The following is a 26,789-nucleotide window of genomic DNA, read 5'->3' on the forward strand; positions in this document are numbered from 1 at the left end:
ATTGCGTTATGTGTCATGAAATTGTTACAGTAATCTTCCATGGATAACCTTCTATGTAATGTAACATAACAGTAAATGTAATTCCTGTTGCTGACATTGTGACGCAGCTGTAATACATTTTGTTTACCATCATGTACATTTTTCCATTTTCTCCCAGTGTACTACCTCTCCCTTCTTGTGTGCCAGCTAGCTGGAGTTATGTTTGAACAGAGTTTGATATGTTTGTAAAATTCAAAGCAAGTGAAGAAAAAAATATTATTATGGGTTCTTGAAAATGAATGGAAAACTTTTTGAATTCTGTCCATAAAACTGCGTGGGAACCCTGAATACAGTGAAAAGAACATTCTGTCGTATGTATGTTCGACATGTTCAGCACGTATTTGATGGCCTCACAGACAGCAGTGACGTTTGCAAAGTTTGAACCAGACTTATCTATTTTCATACATAAATTAGCCTCGAGAAACATGTTTGTGTTATACTTCTGTATAGTATATTTGTTGGACCAGTAACCTACAAATATTCACAGTTTATTTGAGCAGATAGAAAAGAGAGCGGAAAACCTGCACACACACATTTACCGGTTTTCCCTGATATCTATGTGTGCACGTATTCATGCTCATACATATTTTACAGTATATGCACAGAATACACTTAAAACACGTGCACAAACACTATACACATCCTGTCAGGCGGTATGAAATTAGACTTGCAACTTAACAATATCTCCCCTCAGATTACAAGGGGTTCCTCCAGGAAAGGTAAAAGACAGAACATATGCTGGTTGACAGCTGCATTGGGTACAGAGAGATGCTGTCTTACCACAAGTGCTCTTGACAGATAAAAAAAAACATAATCTCAATAGGTGCTATTTATGAAAAAAAATAGAGAAGGGATGCATGCGCGGCAAGTGACTAGTATAAATGGTGCAGGGACAATCTGGGCTCAGATGAGGGGAATTCACATCACTGCTCTTCCTTTCTACTTGCATTAGTGTGGAACACAGCACCATCGACATAATAAACATTCCCTCCAGAGGCTCAGTGTTTTCCTGCCTTTATTCTCAACCTTCAGACTAAACGTAACAAAAGCTGGAAGATGTTAAACTCCCCATCTCCCCGGATTCTTTTTTATACCTCTCGTTCTATTTCTCTCCTCTTTTCATTATTATGTATAAAGATGTATCTCTTAACTGATAACTGCACTTTTAAGTAGAAAACCACACCTGTATTTACTACTACTTTCATTTATCACTACACAGATTTTCATGTGTGTTAATATAGCACAGAAAACTGAGATTACATAATCAAAGTTATGATAATTTACCCTCAATATAAAGTATTTGATTAGGGAGGCAGAGAATGTGCCTCAGTCAAATTAACATTTCTCCTGCCTCCTCACAGGTGCCAGGCTACCGCCAGGAGCAAGTGGAGAAGGGGCTGAAACTCTTCGGCCAGCTCATTAACAACAAGGTCTTCCTGCTGTGTTTTATTCGCACTCTTGAGGCCCAGCGTGGTTTCTCCATGAGGGACCGAGGCAACGTGGCCTCCCTCATCATGACAGTGCTGCAGAGCAAGTTGGAGTACGCCACTGATGTCCTAAAGCACCTGCTGTCCGACCTCATAGACCGCAACCTTGAGAGCAAGAATCACCCCAAGCTACTTCTCCGCAGGTGAGAAGCAGACACAAAAAGGAAGTACAGAGTTTAACTTTACTTCTGTCGCTGTCTAACAAGTGCCCAGAGTTACACAGCTGGTAGTGACCATCTTTGATGTGCTGCATATGCTGAACCAAGAAGGAACTCTCCAACTCAATTTTTTCCCCAACTGATAAAAAGTCAAAGGTCCTCTGCTACATATTTAAACACTGAACTGAACTGCCACACGCATTCAAGTTCTTCACTCAGCGTTTTACTGTGCTAGGTTGGGAATAATGTCAGCCCTTTACCATCAAGGACAGGAAATGCTACTCTATCCGTGCCTCTGTCCGTATCCATGACATGCTTGGATTAACTTCCGTGACCTTGAATCACTGGCTCTGTCTCAGAGACACCAGAGTGCATTGCCATGCACATCATTAGCAAAATAATTATGATTAATTAGCAGTGAATCCAATTTTAAATAGCTCAAGAGGAAAGCAAATGCTCATATATGAAAAGAGGGAGAACTGTGAAAGCTCGCTCTCCGGCACAATCACAATCCTCTTTTGGATTTGTAGTCAAAGCTTTAATGGCGTGCACTTGAACACAGTGCTGTATGTGATTATGCTTCCTGCCAGCGGTGTTTGGTTAATGTGATGATTATGGTTACTTGAGTGAACAGGCTTCCTTCCAGCTGTTGTGCATGCGTGTGATGCCTGTCTGTACATATAGTATATATATGTTGTTGTGCTTGGTATTCATGGATCAGGTCTTGACACCCCCAGATGACTTGACAGGCATGTCACAAATTAATTTGTCCGCCTCGTTTCAATTTAAATTCCGATTTTTCCCTCCGGCTAAAAACTCATCTCTGCCAGTATATACACACACAAATACAGCACGCATATATTATGTGTAGAAGCCTAAAATGAATGCCGTCCTCTTACTGGCCACAAGACGGTGGGCATATTCATCTCATGAGAGGCTGTTTAGATGCTACTTGGTGATGCAGAGAGAGATTAATGCTGTCTGGGCAGGAGGCATGATTAATTGCAGCCAGAGCTCACCGAGCACGGTGCAGCCACTAAACAATGGAGTAACTGCTGATCCTGGCAGTAGATACAACACAAGAAATGGCGAGTACACCACAAACAGAGAGAGGTAGTCAAGGACAATGAAGACACTTGAAATTGTCTCACCATGTGAGGGAAGCTGACTGCTGAGGCATGGAGGCAGGTAGTGAGATCAGCTCTTTGATCACTTAGTTTACATGTTGCCAGCGCCTTGTATGTGCTACACGCAGTCCCCAGAAGAAATGTTGGCATTGTATGTTTCTGCAAACCACAGATATGTTACATTGTTACATTCATACTTCTCATATTAATGTTTCCGATGTGACATAGTTGTGATTACGTGTACATAAGTTTACTTTGTCATCAAGAGGTGGAGGTGGTAGGGATGGTTTAACACCAAGATGGCTGCTAAGCTGTGAACTACTGCAGACCACTGTTCGAAAACAACAAAACTGGGTGTTTGTAAGTGTAACACTGGCAGAATTTCTAGCGGCTACATATCACCAAAACAGTATTTCTTGGCAAGGTATCGGCAGCATTTTCAGCAACAATTATGCCACCAAAACATTGTGTATTTCATGGAGAAATGGGTGGAATTTCCAGCAATGGATGTGCCACCAAAATGGGGTATTTTTTAGCAAGACAGTGGCAGGATTTCCAGCGACACTGTTCCAATAAAATGGGGTATTTTTTAGTGAGACATTAGAGGTGTTTTCAGTAACATTTGTGCCACCAAAACCTTTTTTTAGGGAGACAATGACAATATTTCCAGTGGTAGTTGTGCCAGCAAAACCAGGAATTTTAAGCCAAAACATGATTTTTTCCTAAACCAAGAGGATTTGGAACTTAAACATAACCACACATTATCCACAGTCTTGTTGAAACATAAAGTTTTAACATATCTGCTCAATACAAAATGTACACATCTGTGGTTTGCAGAAACATACAATGCCAACATTTAATCTGGTGATTGGGTTGCAATATCATTAGTTTATGTTATATCAGAATTTGATTTAATTGTGAATTCAGGATGACATCCTCATAGAAATAGCTGGTAGAAGAGCTGCAGGGACAAACTCTAAGTCCAAATACAGCACACTGTCTTTTATCACACTTTTTCTCCACATTCCTTCTCTTCCTCTCATCAAGGGAGAGAGAAAACCTGGGGAAAATGCCATCGCATTCAGCCAGCACTGAAGGGGAGAGCACATGTTTACAACAAATGCACGCCCAGTTTGATTGCCCATTTGTCATACACACGATTGTGATGCGCACTGATCAGACCGTCTTCATCTCATTCTTCCTCCTTGGATGCGCTTGTTAGTCCTTCAGCATCCCAGCATGCATTTCAGATGTGATGAGGCAGTGTGAGCAAGCTACGCCACCCCATAGTGTGGGCTGACTGGCGTGTCCTTGGATAGCAGCTGAAAATAGTCCAGATACGCAGGCATAAGGCTGTGAAGATGAAGCTTAATCTTGTCTGGAGAGATAGCACCCCTACCTCTCTTCTTCTCTCCTTTTAATTTGTTCTGCCTGTTCTCTCTTCCTTTCTTTCACCATGTTTGCTCATTTTGAGTGTTATTCTCCCTTGCTACCTGCCTCTGCTCACTCTCTCCACTGTGCTCTCCTCTATTTGCCTTCACTTCTGATGCTTGTGCCACTTGTGTCACACCGTCACTATCTTTATCTCTCTCTTCCTCTCCTATACTCGCTCTCTCAATCTATATTCCCAGCGCTTCCTCTCCTCCTCTTCCCCTCCCCTGTTTTCTTGATTGCTAAATCAATGCTTAAAGTGCGTGAGCAGGGTGTCTCTGGCACGGCATCTGAGCACGGCTACCCACTGCCTCCTCTTCCAAGAAATCTGTGTGTGTACGTGTGTGTGTGTATGTGTGTGTGAGAGAGTGTCTTTTTCCTCTCTCTGCACACACAAACACACATCCTTCCATCTGTCCTATCTCAACCTGTGCTGAAGCACAACCACCAGGCAAGCTAACTAACGAGAGCCTTCCACAACCATCTGTCGCATTCCTTGCTGCATTCTCCTCCTGTAACTCCTCTCTTCCCTCCACCCCCACCACCACCACCTCTCACTCGCCACCATCCCTCTTCCCATCATGCAGACTTGAACAGCCTTTCCGTAGCCTTTTAGTTTTAGTTTGGCTGCAGTTGAAGTGTCAAAATCTGTGTTTTGATGTTGGTCAGAAGATGAAAGCCCAATATGTTCGTGCTTTGGCTCCAACGCAGACACACAATCATCACACGGTTAAAGATCCCCCTGTCTAACTATAAAACTATCTTACTCTATGTGTATGTGTGCTCTTAAAAGTCAGTATCCGCAGCTAGTCATCACCGTGCTGACCACCGTTCCTCACCAGGAGGTAGAGTGGAAAATGGAAATGATTTCTGATGTCAAGCTGTGCTGTGTTTAACATGTGAGTGAAACCAAGTGATTTTCAGATGCAGTTACATGTTCAGTTAACACAGCTACCATTGCTCCTGTTAAGAATGAAGTAAGTAGATAAGTTTATTTATATAATACCTTCCAAGAGCAGAAGTCACGAAGTGCTTTCCAACAAAAGTAGAATAGAATATGTCTTTATTGACCACCAGGGGTAGAAATGTGTCTTGGGCTCAGAAAGCTGACAAGCAGTTATGAAACAGAGGTCATTTGTTAGTAAAATAGGGTCATTAAAAACATTTTACTCATTAAAAGTAGTTCATGTCAGTGTCTGTTTGTAGCCCATAACTCATCAGTCACTTTGATAAGAATATTGATGGCACTTGAGATTAAGGACTTTGTAAATACAATTTTAGTTGCCAGAGAGATTTTGTTAAACAGGCATAATGGACTTATACAATAACTTCAGGATGCTTAATTATGTTGTATGAAAACAGGTTAGTACTAGATAATTTTATAATATTTCAATTTGACTCAAGGGCTGCAATGCGAGGCACAAGGTGCCATGATTACAGCCAACTTTGCTTACCTGTGCTGTGAGGATGGTGTTGTTGCAGTCCTACAGTTGAAATGTTAACAAATTCTGCTGCAAGCCACTGGTGAAATTTCTGTGGGCTTCAACAGATTTGTAGTTGCTAAATTGTTTATAGGTCTGCGCACTTATGCAGTAAACAAGATAGTTTGTACTGCTCAAGTACGAGGTTGGAGGCAATAATTCTGGGTCAGCACTTCAACTTTTGGTTGTTATCATATGAATCAGTGTTGACACTCTAGCCAAAAACAGTCCCTTCCTAGTTTTTCTTAGCATGTTTTTTTCTCGCTTTGCTTCTGCTTCCCCAGTCTGACGATATAAAGGGTTTTGTGAAGTGTACTTCTCACTGTAGCTGTACCTTCAGTGTGGTGCATCGGTGACATCACAGACATTAAACACGTGACTGACAATAGCCGATAGTGCCCCAAACTTGCTGAAGAGAGGAAGGGAGCTATCTGCCAGGATACGCCTGGCTTTCCTCCTTGCCCTTTATGTAAAGAGTTGGATCAAGGACATTTAAGGGTTTTCTGATTATTTGGCTTCCACTGACACATTCCTAGAGAGTTTATTCTGTCGAGCAGGAAAATGAAAAGTTAAAACATGTCAACCATAGCTTTGAAGGCAAGTTTTTAAAATCTGCTGTCTGATGCCGAGGCCAATAATAATAAGACAGAGTCCATTAAAATATACTCCCAGAGTCCAGATCCTGTTTGTGCTTAGTTATTTGAAGTTTTTTCCAGAGTTTTAACATTTTGGCTGTCAAGTGAAACAGAGAATCAAATCTTAAGATTATTTTTTTGTCTCTTAATCTGTTTGTTTTTGTTTGTGAACATAACATGATGTTTATGATGGCACTTAAAGATGCTCTGAAAGGGCCTTTTTACTTATTCAGTATGTAGCGTTGAAATGAGCAGTCAGTTAAATATATAAAAAAATTTGATTATTTTGATGATTGACTGTCTAAGGGATATATTACACAAGATTGCAAAACACTCAGCTTCTGAAATGTAAGAGATTGTATGTCAGACAAAATAAGCATTTGAAGATGCTAATTTGTTTACTGGGGAAAAACATTTGGCATTATGATGCAAAATATCTGCAATTAATTTCATTGAGGGATCATTCGTAAACCAAAGAAATATCAGTAAAGGAGAGAGGCTGTTTGATTTGATTATATGGGCAGAAGAGCACGATTTATTTTGTTATGGCTTTGTTGGTTAGATTTTACGCTCGCATCAAAGATTCACAGTTGTCCAGGAAATAACCGTTTTCCAGAAAGTGCCCATTTCATACAGATACACAAATGCATGTTACTGGCAGCTACAGCAGACCAAAATGTGAAATGTGTGATGAAGCACGGATTCCCATCAACCCTACCTCGGTAATCAGGGGGAACTAAGCACTGCCAGGTCCCCTCTGCTCTAGATCATTCTCAATGCCCACTGCCCCTCTGACCGGCTGCCAAGTAGGCAAGCCTGACCATGCCAACACGCCACGGCACATTTCATTGCATTAACCCAAACATAGGTTGTGTTTTGAGTCGCAGCTGAGGCGAGGTTTGGGGAAAGATTGTTTGAAACTTGTGATACCAAACGCTAACGTTAGATCTTAAAGCAGCTCCGTCACAGGCATTTTTATCCTTGTTCCCTGTACGCTGTGCTGTGATCGAGAATGAGCATAAGCAAACTGGTGGGGCCGTGCCAAGACTTCTTATTACAGCAGGGCCGACACTGGCTGCCAGAAGCATGCACAGACACACTCACACAATAAACACTAGTCAGCACACACGGTAATTTCTGAATACATACGCAGTGGGATTAATTTGTGCTTTTTGCACGCTCGCCTAAAAACAGCCGCACACTTGTCCACTTACACAGGCACACAAAAACACAATATCTATTTGAAGTGAGCAAGAAAAGGGAAGTTTCAAAAGAAGAAAAGGGGAAGGCCAGACTCAGCCAAGCCATTTCTTCTCATTCATTTCCTTTTTCACTGCTCCCTCCCTCCTTCCTTCCCTGAGCACCTCCTCCTTTCTCCATGCTCCTTTCATCCCTTTGATAGATGGGCTACATTTGTAGAAATGGAGAGGATTTGGAAGTGTGTATGATTACAGGATCCAGAGTGGGGAAGCCAGAGGGAGGGAGGAAGACAGCAAGGACACATGAAAGAAAAGATGAAAAGTGACCTTGTTGACCCTTGGATCCGCGGACGGAGGAAGGGCGGGAGGGGCGGTGGTATAAAAGTGCGGGCACAGTGAGAGGCAGGAAGTTAATCCCCCCCAGGTGTTGTGCCAGTGTTGGTGGGGGGTGCCAGGCCAGCCCACTGGCACAGCGGACATTATATCCCCCCTCATGCCTCAGTGCGGAGCTCCTTAAAGAGGCTGTCTGGATGGTGAAAGGTGGGAGGGCTGCAGGTGGCAGCTGAAACACGGGACAAAAACTACACACACAATGGACACTAATCCTGAAATATTGATGCCTATGGTAGTTTCTCATTGAAAGCAGAGGGAGGGGTGTGTGTGTGTGTGTTTGAGGTGTTCTGACAGATTACCCACACACCCCTGCTGCTGGTCAAGAAGGTTGCTGTCAAAGGATATCCGATCCTCGCCTCTCCTCTTTCTCCCCTCGCCACCGCCGCTGTTGTTATTATGTATGCAGATTAGTCATTCACACGGGATCAATCACACTGCTGGCCCAGGTCAACACCGACACACACACACACACACAGACACACACCATTTTGCCACACCAGTGGAGCATGGATGCCAGGCAGAGAAAGAGAGGGAGATGTATTCATTCACTTTCTATTGTGCACGGATCGAGTGTTAGTCCAGTGAATAGGCAAGGGAGCGCTTGATAATGAGGCCAGTGTTATTACAGAGCCGCTCCAGCCCCTAACGACATCAATCCACTGGGATCAAATAAAGGCTTTTAATTGCTTTGCCTCATATTAAAATCCCCGCCGCCGTAGACGAGCTGCCCTTGGCGTGCCTGAGCATAAAAGCAAGCCAAAAGATTGTCTGAAAGGCCATCATATGTGCAAAGGCTCTCTCAATTCTTGTCTTTGCAATTATATTTGTGTAACGAAAGCCTATTCATTAGTGGCAGTCATCATTTTTAGCAGAATATTTGATGACGGTGCTGAATATTTATGATGGTAATAAGAGCGTGCGGGATCATATGTTCATTATGTGCTTTGTGTCTGTATGTTTTCAGGACTGAGTCTGTCGCAGAGAAAATGCTGACCAACTGGTTTACATTCCTCCTCTACAAGTTTCTGAAGGTGACTCTTTGATATCTGTTTCAACTTTCAACTAGTTATAGTCCTAACTACATTGACAAAATCACTGTCACTTAAATGCTTCATTTGTGTCTTCACTGACAGGTGGTGGTTGAATTTTTTACTCTTAGATTTGGGAATTGATGGGATACAATAGCAAATCATTTTGCTACACATCTGTGAATTCTCTATGTCCTTTTGAGGTTGTAAAACAAATGATCAAAGATGTGATGCAGAAAATCGAGCTGTAAAAAACCAGAAGCACCCTCAGTGGCTCCATTAAGAGACTTTCCTAATCCTGGGACCCATTCATAAACTTGTCTACATTGCATTGAATTATGAATACCTTATATCTCCACAAGTGGTTTATACTATATATACATGAAGAAGTATTTCACCGCTTAAAAGATGGTCTTAAATGAAACAAGGCTGTCTGTGCAGTAGAAAGATGCAAATACCTTTGAAATTGGTGTAATGTTCCCACTGGTAGGTGATGTAATGCAACCTTGTCAGCTTTGGTTTTACGTACAGTGTCCATCAGTCAGACAGGTGGAGGTATTGCACCAAGGAGAATTACTCAGTTAGCCAGGTAACTTCTAAGATAGCATGCAACATGCTCTCTGGACATTTGTTCATGATTAGCCATAATCAACACTTTAGAGTAAATGTGTTCAAAGGAGGTCAAATTACAGTAGAGAAACAGTGATAAAAAAAAAATCATCAAATGAAACAAAATGAAACAAAAAATTTAAGTTTCAGTAGTTATGTCACAAAAACGGCAACAAAAAAAATAACTTCTAATGTCACTTTGTTGATATGAATGTAGTTGAGCAAGCAAGCTAGCAAGTACCAGCCAGTACCAGCAAGCTACTGTGTGTAATTAAACTACTAGTTTAATACATTTAGTTCACTACCTCCCCAACACTACTTATGTTAATGCCTTGTCTGATAAGTGAGAAAAACATTAAAAAAGTAAGTGCTCAAAAAAAATAAAAAAACATACAAAGAAGTCTACTTCCACTCTTCGTGGCAGTAACATCACTTTGAACTAAAGCAGACTAGTATTTTAGTTTTTTTTCAGTGCATGAATATAACTATGGTTTCCCATTGAAATTATCCTTCAGATAATTAATTGTAAATTCACTTTGCACAACACAGAAACACTAAACAGCATCACTACCACTGAAATAGAGAGTTACCCTCCTTTTTTCCTTTTACATGTGGGTTATGCTCACAACTGATTCTGCCACAGTCTCGTTATCCATCTCATATGTAGAGATTTCGCTCTTCTGATTGATTTGTCCTTGCTTTTTCTGTGAACTGGTCCTCCATGCCGTGAAGCGAGACGAGCCTCCCGCGCCCAAAATTCTGTCAAAACTTTCATTAACAATTGACAACACAGCCTCTTAAAAAGGCCAAACAAGGCCGTAAAAAAAAGAAATAAGACCCAGATCACCAAAAGGCTGAATTGCACTACCCTAATATTATCACAAAACCTTGCGATTTTTATTTGACAAACTGGCAGATTTACACAGGATCAAAGACAACCTCCCAAATTATTTCGAATTACCAGAGGTCCTAGGCAATACTAGTCCTGTGTTAAAAGGGCTTTGGTGTTTTTAATTTTCATAATATTGAAATATTTATTTATTTATTTTGGCATCTTCATATCCCTATTAAAAGCTTTTTTCCTCTAAGATTCATTAGATAATTCGTTGTCCTTTTCCACCTTGCATGTATGCTGGTGTGGATGTGCCATTAAGTAGGAGAGCCTGTGACTCCACAGGGCACCAGCATTCACTAAAAGCTAAATTTACCTCTCCTCCCCACCCTCGAGGAAAAAAAAAATGTCACCATCATTCTGTTTTCTCCTCCTTCTCTCCACTCATCCCTTTACTGCAGCTGGGAGGAGAATAAAACCATGATAAATGGCCAATCTCTTCTGTTTGATAAACAGCAGTATTTTCAGGAGGGAAGACAGTGGCTGCTTTTTTCAGTGTTTATCCATTAAATCTTTTCCAAAACTCTGGCGTCATCTCAGCAAAGTTTATATATTGATAGGTGGTACAATTTTCTTTAATTTAGGAGAACAAAAGTCTTGCTCAGCAACTCTGGAGGAGAGGCAGCCCGGAGAACATAATAAAAAGCAACTACAATGTTTTAGATAGATATTTTCTCAGACATTCTTAAACTCTGCTGTCAGTGAGTCGAGTGTCGAAGTGGCTTCAAAGTTGTCCTCCTCCCTCCAAACTTTTTCTTTGTTCCTCACTCTCCACATCTCTTTGCAGGAGTGTGCAGGCGAACCTCTCTTCTCCCTCTTCTGTGCCATCAAGCAGCAGATGGAAAAAGGCCCCATTGACTCCATCACAGGAGAGGCACGCTACTCGCTCAGCGAGGACAAGCTCATCAGACAACAGATTGACTACAAGACGCTGGTAAGGGGTTCACCGGCCTGGAGGTCCAAGGGCTAAAAGGGGACACTTAATATGCTTTCAGGGACAAGAGGAGGGAAAAAGGGTGGTTATGGGTTGTCGGTCATGAGATGAGCAACGGGACATAAAGTTGTCGTTGTCACGCTTGACATGCAGGGGGCACAGGAGTGGCGACCTCACTTCCTGTCAAGAGTGGAGCTGTCAGCGAAAAAGTGCAGGGCTTCTGGATGAGGAGGAAGGAAAGACTATGCATGTATATTTGTCTGCACAAGCATAGAGATGCCGACGCTCTCTCCTTGTGGAATCTCTCATTCCTGAGTCTGTCTGTTGTTGTCTTCGCTCCAATCTGACGCGTTTGTTTGAGCAGGGGAAGACTCCGTTAAGTGCTTACGTCTTTCTTTTCTAGTGTCACATCTGTTTGCACTCTACATTCAGGGAGTACAGATTTTTATACTCAATGTCTATCGTGAAGTGTAGTAGGGAAAAATGTAAAAAAAAAAAAAAGAAAAAAAAGTTGCTTCAGATCCGTCGGTTACGACAGAATCATTAATATTTACTCCCCCATTATCCACAATGTAGACGTGTAGAAACTACACTTGAACATAGAAGATAGCATGTTGACCCTCTCACTTATAATGTGTATTTGTGCTCATCTTGTAATTTGGGTAATTCCACCAACACCTGGAGACAGTGCTGATGAATATGCTAATAATATTATAATTAGCTGGTTTACTGCTCATCAGTTGAGGTAGCACATTGCTGCCTCCCTTCAAGCTCTGAGGAAAAAGCAGTTTCCCTGGTGAATGATCTTTTCTTCTCCTGCAACGCTCACAAAGACCCTTTGGCGAACACAAAATTATTTCAGTTCCATCTGAGTACCAATCCAATGTGCAATCAACATTATTAACATAAAACACACAAACCTCCTCTCTGCAAATGATTAAACATGCATTAGTTGCACAAAAGGTGTGTTTGAAGGGAACAGTGTGTAAGATTTAGGGGGATTTAGTGGCATCTAGGGGTGACGGTTGCAGATTACAACCAGCTGAAGCTTCTTCTGGTTAGATTTCCTACAGTGTTCATTGTTGAGGAATTCTGGGGAGCCGAACTATCCATAGAGGTCTCTTCCTCTCCGAAACAAATTAACCAGGTGATTTAAAACACTAAATAAAGCAGTTTGATATTAAAAAAATATGTGTTTTTCTGACGAAACAGCAATTTCATTGCATAGGGTAAAAAAGTGAATGGCGGTATCTAGAGCCATGTTTGGTTTGTTCATTCTGGACTACGGTGGAAATATGGATTTGCAATATGGCGGACTTCAAGAGTGAGGGCCTGCTCCCTATGTAGATCTAAACTGCTCATTTTGAGGTAACAAAAAGCACATCAATTCTTATTTTCAGGTTATTATAAAGAAACTAAACTAAAACTAAACTGAACTAAAGAAAACATTACATTATATTCTGTTTCTGCCTGTACTTCCCCCTAAATTCTATACACTGAACCTTTGATAGAACAAAAGTCAGCAGTATGGATCGTGTTTGAGTGCAAGGGTCCCCTGAGAGTGACAGTCTTGTGTGTATTTGTCTTACAGGTTGTGAACTGCATCCATCCAGAGAATGAGAAGAGCCCAGAGATCCAGGTGAAGGTGTTGAACTGTGATACCATCAGCCAGGTGAAGGAGAAGATCCTGGATGCCATCTACAAGAACGTCCCACACTCCCATCGCCTCAAAGCCTCCGACATGGACCTAGGTACATATCTTTGTCTTTTTTTGTTTTTTTTCCCTCCACTTTGTTCATTTTGTTTTTACATTTAAGAAAAAACATTTTTGTATACCACAAACAAATAGTATAAGATCAATATATGCCACCATAGTGAAAAAAAAGTAATAGACAAGGTATGTGTGAATGCACAAGCCTGCGATTTAAAGTAAAATTCTGTAAGTGTTGTTTAAGTAGATATGTAATGAAAGGTTGCCATAAACTGCTACAACTTTGCTTAAGTCCTTGTAAAGCAAATGTACCTTTTCTAGCTTTATCTTTGTCTTGTTTTACATATAAAAATGATTAAAAAGCATCTTCGGCGCATTAGATTTACAGGAACCTTGTGTTTATTGTGCAGGGTACATCTAAAAACAAAAGTTACCCTCCATGTAGCCCTGTCATCACCAGTCGTTGGAGAGTTTTCCCTTCTTTATGTGTTTACGTGTTGATCATGTGATATTTATAATCCTAGTTTTTGGGAATGTAGTCTTGCAGAGCGTCCCTGTAGTTACCGTACATCTTGTCAAAACATTTCCAACCATGCGGCGTTTCCCATCTATGCGTCTGGAGAAAAGCAGGCCGAACTTAGACACCCATCGATTTTTTACAAAGACTTCCCCACCCCTCCCAGCCCATCTTAAAAAGTACAAGTCTTCTTAGATATAGAGAAGTAGCTTTCTTTTCAACCTCCGGAGACTTGACATCCTGGCTCTGTTGGCTCAGATGTCTTAGATTGGTCTCTCCCCTCCCCAAACTTCCCATCGATTGACTCTCTTGTCGACTTGCGTCTGAGTCAGATGATTGATCAGCTAATCAATCGAGACACTCAGTGATCTCTTCCCTACAAAATCATTTTCCTGATGTCCTTTCTTTCTTCTTTCTTTCTTTCTTTCTTTCTTTCTTTCTTTCTGAGTAGGATAGGATGTGTAGGAAGGGCTTGATTATAAGAATACAGGCCTTTGTTACCATTTATGGCCCTCTATGTGCAGCTGCAGTATAGAGTTATTTTCCCCAAGTTGTGTAATTGTAGTTCTTGGATCTCTCAATTTTCTCTAACTTGGGTCTAATATATTTTCAAATAAGTCCCCTCTTAGGAAAGGGTGCAACGATATACCTTTTCCGCAAGACAGCCAGTGATCAGGGGGTTTAGTACACCTGTGTGTGTGTGTGTGTGTGTGTGTGTGTGTGTGTGTGTGTGTGTGTGTGTGTGTGTGTGTGTGTACAGTACATGTACGTAGACATGCATGCTTGTGAGCATAACAATGTTATCCACGATTGTTTATCTACTGATACCTACAGGCTCTCTGCACCATGCACTGTTTTTTATGGTTTAATATTGCCAGATGGATTTTCTCGGCCCACGTTGTGTGTCCGTAATAGCATATTTATAACCAAACCTGGATCAGAGATGGGCTGAGTGCATACCATAGGGACTCTGCCCGTGTGATGGCTAAGTGAAGAGATTGGTTTAGCCTTTTGACGACACCCCTGGATAAAATTGTTTTATGGCCCCCTTTGGGCAGGATGTGTTGTTCTATTATTGTTTTATTTCGGAAGGGAATTGGAAATTGTCAGAGTTAGCCGGCCACTGGCTCTGTATGTGTGTGTGATTGTGCAAGTTCACAGGAGTAGCTGTGTGCCACATTGTATGGGTCACATAATTACCGGTTTAATTTTTGATTTTATGAGAAAAATTCATTTTGGGGTATCAGCAATATTCTAATTTGTTGACACAATGACACCATACTGTTACACACAGCAACAGCAAGCATGGCTAAAAGCGAAACTGCTAGTGGCTCGGTGGAGGAGTTAAGTTCCAAAAAAATAGGAGCAACTTCAGTAGTGGATTCACTGGCATTGTATGGCATCTGCGTCCTGGATGTTTTATGACAAGCCCTGGACTTTTCAGACCCTTTTAGCATATTACTGCTCAACTGAATATGCAGCCTAAAGTGCTTCACATAGCAAAATTTAAATAACACACACAATTTAAAGGATTATACAAACAACTACCCAAGTTTTGCAAGACTGAGAATTACAACAATAAGACAATAAACTATTTTAAAAATCACAAAAAAGAAACATTAAAAAAAGATAATTAAAAGTGTAGTGAATAAGAATAAAACAACAAAAAACTAATGAAATGGAATAAAAATAAACAACAGGAATAAATAAGATAGAAAACAATGATTAAGACTGAAATGCTCAGGTTAATTACAAACTTAAGAGCTGAAAGGTATGTTTTGTTTAGTTTTTACTGAATATTTGTAGGCAAACTGTTACATTTATGTAAATTTATGTAAAACTCTAGCACTTGCTGCAATGTTATTTTCTTGAAATTAATAATTGGATATTTTCATCATAAAATCACATTTTTTGTCATGTAATCATAATTTTTTCCCCTGAATTAGAATCTGTGTGTAACAGTAAGTGAAGACAAGTGTAAGTCCCCTTTTTTATCATTCTGTGTCCCCTGTCTAAATTCGAATGATTTTGCAGGTCCATGATGTGATATTATTTTAGGGCCATATCACCCACCCCTAGTACACAGTTTGTATCTGATATGCTGACACAGATTACAAGGCAGTTCTCTCCTAATCATAAGCTCATAAACATGAAGATGTGAACTAGAGTGACAAATCATTTTACACCTGTAGGTTTTCTTTTAATTTGCAAGTTATCCTGATGTATTTAGCCCTTTTAACCTTGTGCTATTTACTTTGATGGTAAAGCTCCACTGGAAACAGGTCTTTCCACGTGATTGATTTATTTTGACACACTTTTTCACTTGAAAAGAGGTTGCTCTATGTGTACATGTAATATCAGAGGCTCTTGTGGTCTCTGTCGCACATACACGCACACACATACAAACACATAGACTGATTGCAAATGCTGATAAGAATAATGAGATTGTGGCACGTCTGTCCTGAGACAGATGGGCCAGGAGTGTTGTTATCCCAGGTATTGTTCTTGATTCCCCTCTGCTGCGATCCACAGCCCTCCACTGGGTTTTCATAGAAGATATGGCGGGAGAACAAAGAAGCTGGGCCATGTGTGTGTGTCTTTGTGTCATTGTGTGTGTGGTACCAGTAGCAAATGTGTGTCAAGCATCTCTGTGGAGTACAACAGTCACCTTCAGCCTTTCTCCTCACCATCGGCTTCCATACGCTCCCCAAAGCCCTTATCTTTTTGGTTGTGTGTGAGTCTAAAATATAAAGTCCACGCAGATATACACACACACACACACACATCCTACTGAGCAGCGACCACTGGATTTGGGAATTGAAGTAATCTTAGTCTGCTCTGGTTTCACACCAAGTTTATTCTTTTATTTATTCCTTTCTCTTTTTTCCTCACTCCTTCATGTGTTTACTGAGCCTCGACTGGAGACGGGCACTCATTTGCATCTTTATGGGAAGATGTACTGTATAGACAAAAACAACAGGAGAATCTTTATTTCCTGCAGATTTTTCAGACGCTAACACAATTCCGGTCGATCCTCCAAAGACAGGCCTCATCATGCACCGCAGTGATTGCTGCTTTGTTTTGCTGTTTGTGATCAGAATAAGAGATGACAGTGGCCGACGCAAGTGGGAAGCACAGCAAGGAGCAGAGACACAATAACGTATTCACAAAGCCCATGATGTCTGCGAAAAGAATAGAGGAATCATCTTCTTGTTTGTTTTTGAGATGGCTTTCCCTTTTCACTTATGATAATATTGCTGGGGTATTGTGAGATGTTTCTATCAAAGCTTTGTTTTGTTTTGTGCTGAGCTTGCACAGATGTGGGAAGCTGGGTGTGTGTAGTGTAGATGTAATTTGGTTGTAAGGTTGTGTAAATGCTGGCTTTTAAATGAAAGACACTTTCACGTGCACTGAAAGTCACTTGTTGAAAAGTATGGAAATTAGGCGATCTGCAGTTTCTCCAGATACTGTTGCTGTGGATATTAGTCTGTTGTGCTTCCACCAAAGCTCCCAGCAATAACAATAAGAGCAGCGATGCAGAGGGCTTAGAGCAGTGGTTGGGGGTTTGAGAAGGGGAGAGCAGGGACCAATTGTGCGTTCAGCGAGCAGAGCATAAGGGCCGGTGCTGCAGATGGAAAAGGAAGTGCATGAGCCCTGGGCATACAGCTGTAATCACACCCATCGATCGCACCAGCAAAAGAGATGGAAAGGAGTTAAGAGGCAGAGCTTGATTCTAAAAAGAGTAGAGTGGGTGATTAATTTAACTGGCCTGTTGTTACTGTCTCTTATGTGTGCCATTTCTCTTCTGGTTCTACACTGGCCTTCTCTTCTATTTCTCTTGGGATTTTGTATTTTCACCTCTTTTTGATTCTATTCGGCTTTTCATGACAATGTGAGATGATTATTCAGAAGAAACAGCGTTGGTAGATGACGATGGAGATAGTGACAACTAGTTTTCTGGCATGCTGATTAGAAAAGAGTGATGGTTTCTTCTTTTTTTTAAAATGCTTTTTGATGTGGTTCATGTTTCTATGTAAGAATTATAAAATAATATTTTTTGTATAATTCCTGGGAAGAATTAAATTGACACACGCGCGCGCACACACACACACACACACACACACACACACACACACAGAGAATAAATGATCTGAATGGTAGAAGTACAAGTTGTAGAAGCCTGCAGTTAAAACTACTGCCATGAGGAAGTGTTTTATTTCCAGATACTAGGGTTGAGCCCAATATTAAAATTAAACAAGCATGGGTCCAGAGAATGTCCTTTTTCAGCCGAGTAAACAGTGATAATATCCGTTTCAGTGATCAAGGAAAATCTCTGTATGGGTAGTTGTGTTCAATCTCTTACTCACAAAAATGATCTCAAGTTAAATCTTGAGATTTAAATATTGTTAATATTGATGCAGTTTTTCTAATAAATAACAAATGTATCAACTTCTAATCAACCCGTAACAATTTCAGGCTTAAAATAACAACGTCTGGTTCGGCCCACGTCCCACCCACTTCTAGTTTAAACTCCATTGATTCCTTGTACAGATACAGTTATGAATAATTTATTTGGTTCAACAGATACAGACAAAACAGTTTAGTTTAAACATATTGAATGTCACTGCAAACACCCTTAGAATTTAGTAACAACTGTTTATCTGTCTATAAAAATGAAAAATGTTTTTTGTCAGCACTCCAAACACCATAGAAAGGTTGTTTTTTTGTATCTTATTTGTGTGAAACAAATGACACTAAAAACATCAAGGGAATAGCTTTGTGTAAATATTAGTTTGTATTATTCTAATCTATTCATTTTTTCCTTCCTTAATATTGCAGAATGGCGTCAGGGTCGAGGACAGCGTATGATCTTGCAGGACGAAGATGTCACCACCAAGATTGAGGGTGACTGGAAGAGACTGAACATGCTGTACCACTACCAGGTACGACTACGACTTTATATTCTAAAATGTGGACATCTGCAACTTTCATTGAACACTTTACATAACAACAACCAAAATAAAAAATAATAGCCGCAATATATTAACTGTAAACTAGACTAAGATTTTGTATCGGTGGGGTCCATGTTTGTCCATTGTGTGAGACATCCATCGATGTGTTTGTGCAAGTTTCAAATATCTTGTGGAATCAGAATTGACAGATACTCTGTTTTAAACTTCAGTTAAACTTCAACGTCCTTGAAGTTTGAAGTTTTAGAAATACAAAGGATTAGTAAAGTTTCAGATCTCGCAAAGAAAGGAGTAAAAGCAAAAAAGATTGCTATCTGCAGAGACTCAGCATCCCCTGGAGCTTATAATGGATAGATTACATCTTTTATTGAAGGCATTCACATCTTCTCTTTCAAAAAAGATAGGATTGTTTTCATCCCATTTTCACAGCAAATATACACAAACACAATGCTGAAACAGTCTCTAAAACATTAAGAAAAAAATGATACCAAGCACAAAGGACTGATATTTCTTTCTTGCTAACCATCATCCCTCTGTCTGAAGTATATGTTGCTGTCTCTGATGCCTTCTCAAGTCCCCTCCACCTCTCCTTTAAAGCTGATGATCTACACTAAGCTCCAAAACTATCCAGTGGACAATACAGTCAAAGTACTTTTCCACCCATTTAGTTGTGCAAGTCCTCAGCTGACAGGGACACCCATCTCACACACACACACACACACACACACACACACACACACACACACCACTACAACTTATCTGTCAGGTGAAGGGGAGTGAGGCAGGGCGAGGCAGGGAAGTGACCAACAACAGTGACACTTGGAAGTAATCCCTTATGTGTGGAGAGAAGGGGAAGAGGGCTCGAGATAAAATCAAATGTGCCAGCCAAGCGTCGTCTTCTTACTGAAATGGATTAGTGTTGGCATAGATTTCAAGTTCAGAATAGACACATCAGTGGTCACTTACACACACAAGGTAATTTATGCATGCAAATGCACAGTTAATAGCACAAGGAAAATGTGTGATATGCGATAACGTGATTAAATGTTGTGATCTTGATATTACTTGCAACAAATAAACAGATATTAAAGTTCACTTAGTTCTTGACTCAGACTTGCACAGGGCTTGTGCCACTTTGTCTTTTTTGTATTTAAAATAATGCCAGGCAGCTGATGTTTTTTTTTACCAGTTCCCCTCTGGCATTCCAAATTTCGTCTGCATTCATTTTGTCACACTCATTCACGCCTCGTTTCCACATAGCTGTGTGTACGTATGGATATGTATGCAAAACTACTCCTTCCGTCTTTGCCTTGTTTGTTTTTTCAGTCTGGATTTTGACCTGAGTATTTAAAAAAAAAAAATTGAACTGGCGCGGCAGATTTTAGACAGACCGTATGCACTGTGCCACAGGAAATTACGTCAGCATCAAATCGCATTAGCTGACAGATTGATGGACGTAGTACAGCTATATTTATACTTTTCTCCTAAGTTGAGTACTCATGCCCATCCCTCATTTATGGAACATTTATACAAGTTGAAGTTTTCTTGCGCACTGCTCTTTGCACTCTTTGCACTATGTATATAGTTTTATTCTGTCATTATGTGCACTATGTGCATTGTCTTGTTTTTCTTACCTGTTTGTTGTTGTTGAGCGGAGCACTGTTACGAACAGAATTTCCCTTAGGATGAATAAAGTATTCTGATTCTGATTCTGATTCTGATTACAATAAAGATAAGAAAACAAAATAAAGTGTGCAGCACAATAAGGGATGCAGACATTTAACAGTCAGTAACATGAAGATGTGCACAATAAAACAAAGATATGCACTTAAAAACACACAAATGCTTTTACGCAGAGTGTCAGACAAACGCAAATCTGCAGGTGTTTTGTGCTTCTTGAGTTGCAACTGTCCATCCAGGCAACCAGAATGAGACCAAATGTAAAAAAACAGGCCAGCTTTGTCAACATGGTGTTAATAATTCGAGCAGCTAAACAAGCTGCTACTGTACCCTGCAAGTGCAGTTTGCATGGTGCCTAAATTAAATGTCAGCATCAGCAAGTGTCAACAGGCTTGGAGTGCGAGGCGCGGGTGGAATGGATTAGGGAGCTGATTCAAATTTGAGATAAGATAATGAAGACAGAAGTTAATTCATTTTTTCAGGCCAGGGAATAAGGGCGCCTTATCCTTGACAGACAAAAAAAAAGAAGGAAGCACTCCCATCCACTCAAATTTTGTCAGGGAGGCTACACAAAGAGCAAGAAAGCAAGGAGACTCCACAATCACATTCAGGCTTCTGTTAAGGGCATCTGCCATTCCATACTTTCCACTCTTGTTTTATAACTTAATTTTATTAAAATGTTGAATCATTTTGTTGAAGATCTTGTCGCTTTCCCTAATCAAATCCATTAATGCACTCTATCGATTGATGCCACTTCTGCCAACCCAGATGTGCTGCTGTATTTGGTCCTGAGATGCCCTCCAGACATGTTATCTACATATTGCTGCCCTTATTAGAAGCTAATGCAACCAACCAGACACACTCAATAAAATCATCTGCTCTCCTCTATCAAAGAATCTGTTTTGATCTGCCACTAGCCCAACTCACCCACTCGCTCTGCCTTCACTTACAATGTGACAGTTTGCATCACAAACTTTGATTTTCAGGCTCAGGAAAACATCACGTAGTAGCTACGAGCAAACATTTGGCATTTGCAATATCAGATTGTTCAGTCCCATAATGAGAGACATTTTTCTCTTTTTCAGGAAATTGCTCTCTTGCTTTATCCTCTCCTCCAAATGTTATTTCCCCAAATGCCACTCCTCCTTTTCATGTCCCATTGTGCTTCGCTCATTTTATATCCATTCAACATATAAGGGCAGTGATCGGGGAGCATGCTTAAGGGTGTTGGAGAGTCGGGGGCTCCACACAAAGGAATAACAAGATCTGCCCTGTGGGGCCTCCCGCTTACAATAATATAAACATATTATGCATAAGGAGCAGATTGAGTGACTGGGTGACATAATGATACGATCTTAATAAGGTCCACACACACGCAAACACACATGCATGCACAAAAGGCCCCTGGTCCTTATTCCCTGTCCCATCCACCCACACCATGATAGAGATCACTTCAATTAACCCTGCCTTACCCTGCAGCACAAGTAGCCAGATTATGCAGAATAGTGGTATAGCGTGCATGTGTGTGTGTGAGTGTGTGTGCGTGTGTGTGGGCACGGCTGGGACAGAGCACATCCCAGTTGTGTTAATTGAAACCTGTTCAGCTGACTGGGGAAGAAGAAGGAGATTGGCTCATTCATTTACACACACTTATTTACACATAGACCAACACAGGCACACACAGGCTTTACACCTTCATACACACACTCTCAAACACTCATACACTCCCCAGCCCTAGAGGAAAGGTATTATTATTGAATAGAGACGTTGGGATATCCCCTCTCACACAGGCCTGTAGGATGCTCGGCTAAACTCTCCCTCCCCCTGTCACTCATCATATGTATGTGTGGGCTCAATCGAGCACATAAGGGTAATAAGATATTTTCTGCTTATCCTCATGAAACCAAAATAGATGGAGGGAAATATAGGAAATGACACCAACACAGTGATCGATGGGTTTTCTGATTGGTTGTGTTTGAAATCTGCACAAATGACAAAAATGCTGCAAATTGCTTTTATTTTGAACAGTCATTTGCATAATACATATGTGTGCTTTCCAGGTACCTGATAATGCAGTAATGGCCTTGGTTCCCAAGCAAGTTACAGCCTACAATTCAGTGAACAACTCCACTGTGTCTCGAACTTCTGCGAGCAAATATGGTAAGTTGACCTACATCTATTTACATCTGCATCTGTTTCAGTAGTATCTGTGCCAGAGAGCCACTATATCAGTAGACCTAAAGGAATACTTCACCCAGCAAATGACCATCTGTATATCAGTTACTCACCAGTGTTACGTTGAATTTGTTTACGTTGAAGACTGTTTTTCTCACATGCCTGTAGTGAACAAAGAATCCAAACACAAAGAAAATTCTTGGTGAATTGAAGTCATAGGCGGCTGTGTTTAACAAAAGCAAAACTATATCAAAACATCCATTTAGACACTCTCACACAACTCAAACAGAATAATCCAAGTCTTATTTATCTAGTTGTTTGCGCAGTAATTTCCAGTCAACTCTTTCCGATGAGGAATCAAACTAAAAGTTAAACTTCTCTATGCTCTCTTCAAAGCCAGGCTCCATTGACAAAAACAGTAATTTGACCTCGCTGAACACAGGAGCTGCTGGTCTACTGCTGCCTTGATCAGTCAGTGTGTTTGTGTTATTGTATGATTTTGTGTTTGGATTCTTTTGGAATCCAAAAACACACAGTTTCGGCACACATGGTAAAAACTACGTGTGGTCCTTATGAGCAAAAACAAGTCAATCAAATCGCAGACATTATATACATATCAAATATGCGTTTATAGAATACAATAATAAAATGAGCAGAAACTATTTGATCATGCAGCCGTGGATGCTCTCACCTGAGAGTGGATACCTGGAGACAGTCTTCCACAGGCCCGTGCATGACAACATTGACACATCTAGAAAAACACGATTTCACAATTTCGAGTAGCTGAAAGGGTTTCTAAAACATAACAAGACACCAAATATACTTTTTATCTGTTGTTCTGGCCTCTTGAGAATCCAAAGTGTGTCCTCTCGTCCTTCCGGGTGCCGATGTTTTTTCCGCCTGTCCGTCTGCTCCACATCTCCTTGAACCCGAGAAACCATCAAGTTAGTTGCTGATCAAAGGGCCAGCCTCGCTGGCCACAAACACTTCAGACACATCAAATGTGGTGCCACATTATTAGCATCGCCTCATCTCCATACGGTCTCACCTCGCTTCTGTGGCTCCAAATTAGAGCAGATAGGACAAGGTGAGTGGCGCAACAGAAAAGAGAGGGAGGAGGCTAGGAATATCTCCCTCCATGATTTTTTTTAAAAGGGATTGACTTCAAACGCAAGTGTGATCCACTTCACAACTGGTGTGGTACTTGAGAGTGACTTTGAACTCTCCGTGAGTACAATGGCCAGATAGTGAAGAAAGAGACAAGGCTGAATTTAATATAGCTGCTGAAGAGGGGCAGGGAGAGTGGAGCAGGGGAGAAAGTTGTGGAGAAAGAAGAGATTAAGACAAACACTGTGTAACATGTTGAGTCAGACTATGAAAGGAGAAACTCAGAGTCTTTGATGTGATGTTTCCATCAAAAAAAAACTCACAAAGGGAAAAATAACACCTCCTTTGTGTGGATCAGAATAGAATCCAACCAGAAATCTCTCTCCTGTGTATCCCTGACTCCAAATCACCCTCAGCTTTCTAACTTCTTGAATAAACCATTAACACAAAATGAATCTGCAACACACTCTGCCTTTCTATAAAGGATCAGCTCACATCCTCAAAAACAGCACAATTAGTGTCACACGTGTCCAGTGTCACAAATAATAAGCAAAAGAATCCTTGACTCGAGTCCTGTAACAAGCTTTAGTTAAATATTACTCACTGAGGTGCTCAAAAAGAGAGATGAGAATGTTCAGTTGATCATACTGTAATTATTTCCAGCAGAGCACACACACACACACACACACACACACACACACACACACACACACACACAAACAGATTCTCTGTATCTGATGTCTCCAGCTGTCTCTTTCTCCCTGAACTCTCTCCCTCGTACACTCTTCGCGCTTTTCTCTCTGGACAGATTGATTTCTGTCACGGTGAAAAACACCCTTTTTTCCCCCTCACTCCTCTCTCTAAACCGCACCCACTGATCAATTTTTTTTCACACTGTGTAAACATTCATTGAGCCATGTGTTTGGAAATGTCATCACCACTCCGGCCATTGGGTGGGCCATACATATTTCATCTCGTCTGACACCTGTTCGATTTTGTGTCAGCCGTCGATGCCGAGTCTTGTCCCCGGTAGAAGAAGCCATGAAAAATTAACCATGCACACTTTCTAAAAGTTTCATATCCAATCTCCTAGACCTGTAAATTGGAGGCCATGAGCCAAAAAACTGTGTTGTGTAGCTGACATGCAGGTTATGGCTTTCCATGCCTAGTGAAGCAACAGATTTGTATTTTTAGTTGTCTTTTATTTTTGTTATTTTGTACCTGTAGTGCTGATTATCAATCTAGATTGTTTTGGTGTAAGTTGCAGTGTTGTAGATCTTCCATAGAGAAGTCTGCCTTCTCTTAAATATAATGGAACTAGATGGCACTCAGCTTTTGGTGCTCAAAGCACCAAAAATTACTTTTAAAAACTCAGCAGCAATGTCTCTTTCTAGAAATCATGACCATGTCATGCAAGATAATCCACAGACCTTATTGTGAACAGCTTCATGTTGGATCTATTTTCTTTCTACTAAACTACAAAGGAATTGTGTATCTACTCATGGATGAGAGGGTCGTGCTTATGACGTCCTGAGATCCAAGTATTAATGGCATCCTCCTCGGCTGAGCTGTAATGATGATTTCTAACTAAGTGTTGCTTTGTGAGCTAGCCGTGGATGCATGCTTCCACCTGGGCAGTGAAAGGGTTAGTGGGTGTAGTTTGGTGCATAGAAAATAGTTTCTACATGAAAATGCTCACCACAAGGTCTGTGGATTATATTGAGTAATCTGGTCTTGATTTCTGAAAAGAGAAATTGCTGTTGCATTTCATAAAATACATGATTTGGCACTTTGTGCACCACAAGCCGAGTGCCATTGAGTTCATATCATCAACATATTCTCATTTTCATTCTCATATTCTCAACATCATATTAAAGAGAAAGCAGATATCTCTACTGCCAGTATCTCCAACACTTGGTGATTCACATCAAAACAATCTGGACTGATAAATGGTGCTACAGGTAAGAGGAAAAAACATGTGTTTTTTATCTTTCTAGGTGCACATAAATGCCAATAAAATAAATTCCCATCATGTATCATAGGAAGACGTTACAAACCAATGGGAGCTTAACTGATGCCACACAATTTATTGTGGTTTTCTAATCAGTTATATCAGTACTACATAAACTAATGCATGTCGTTCTTCACAGAAAACATGATCAAGTACACTGGAAGCCCCGACAGCCTGCGCTCCCGTACTCCGATGATCACTCCTGACTTAGAGAGCGGGGTCAAAGTTTGGCATCTGGTAAAGAACCATGAGCACGGAGACCAGAAGGAGGGGGACCGTGGAAGCAAGATGGTGTCTGAGATCTACCTGACACGACTTCTGGCTACCAAGGTGAGTCATCTGCGTTTTAGGAAATATCTGCTCCGGTTTATTTCTCATGCTGCAATAACTATTTATTTGTTACATTTTGAAGGGCATGTGATTTAAATGCAAAAAAAAAGAAAAGACTTCAATTCTCTGTCCCAACAGTTTGTAGAAATGATTATTTTTCTTGAAACGGTTCGGCAGGTAAAAGGCTAAAAGGTCACTGTAACCTTCACCATGTGTTACCGTGACTCAGAAACCCCTCGCTTTATTTAAATATTCATATTTACTTTGGATGAGTCATCTCAGTGGGAAAGATTATTCAAATGTATTCCTCTATCCCCTCAGGTGAGAAAGAGAAAATAGATATTTCTGTTTGTTTTCTCTTTTCATTGCTGTTGCATTGACACGGCAGCATATCAAAAAGGGTAAAGAGGAAAAGATCCATGAAGCCAGCGAAGGAGTTTCTGTAATAAAAAAAATTATCAGGCAAAAATAGAAATGGCTATAAAATGAGTCTCTTTGAATGTGCCTTCCGACAATGGCCTCCAGAAAAAAAACAGTTAATTTGGTTTGAAGGGGGGTGGGGGGCGACTTTGATCCAACAGCTGAATGCAAATTTCCAATCCACTCCTAAATCACCTTCGCTTTCTTTTTTTTTTTTCATCAAGACATCCATTTTATCAGACACAGACAGAGGCGTACAGGGAAAGTAAAACATAAAGCGAGGCTACGATCTGAAAATGTTCAGACTTTTTTTTGATTCAGGAACATTTCAGTTTGTTTTTGATCCCCTGCCCGCCTTTGTTTAGCAGTTCACACAGAGAACATCAACTCATTTCTGTGTATGTAATGTAAATAAACAGTGGCAGGAGTCTGAAACAGAGTGTCTCACACACACA

At 40.7% G+C, this 26,789-nt stretch overlaps 1 protein-coding gene across 1 annotated transcript in view; it reads left to right on the plus strand.

Moving 5' to 3' along the window:
- Positions 1 to 26,789, plus strand: part of plxna4 (plexin A4) — a 304,616-nt gene that overhangs the window by 257,622 nt on the left and 20,205 nt on the right. The window contains exons 22-28 of the mRNA XM_042511045.1: positions 1,401 to 1,669; positions 8,915 to 8,981; positions 11,267 to 11,413; positions 13,005 to 13,164; positions 18,481 to 18,584; positions 22,352 to 22,451; positions 25,724 to 25,914. Of these exons, the coding sequence (XP_042366979.1) occupies positions 1,401 to 1,669; positions 8,915 to 8,981; positions 11,267 to 11,413; positions 13,005 to 13,164; positions 18,481 to 18,584; positions 22,352 to 22,451; positions 25,724 to 25,914 (1,038 nt within the window). The remainder of the gene's footprint in view (positions 1 to 1,400; positions 1,670 to 8,914; positions 8,982 to 11,266; positions 11,414 to 13,004; positions 13,165 to 18,480; positions 18,585 to 22,351; positions 22,452 to 25,723; positions 25,915 to 26,789) is intronic.

This window comes from Plectropomus leopardus, chromosome 22 (assembly GCF_008729295.1).
Source record: "Plectropomus leopardus isolate mb chromosome 22, YSFRI_Pleo_2.0, whole genome shotgun sequence".
NCBI lineage: Eukaryota > Metazoa > Chordata > Actinopteri > Perciformes > Serranidae > Plectropomus > Plectropomus leopardus.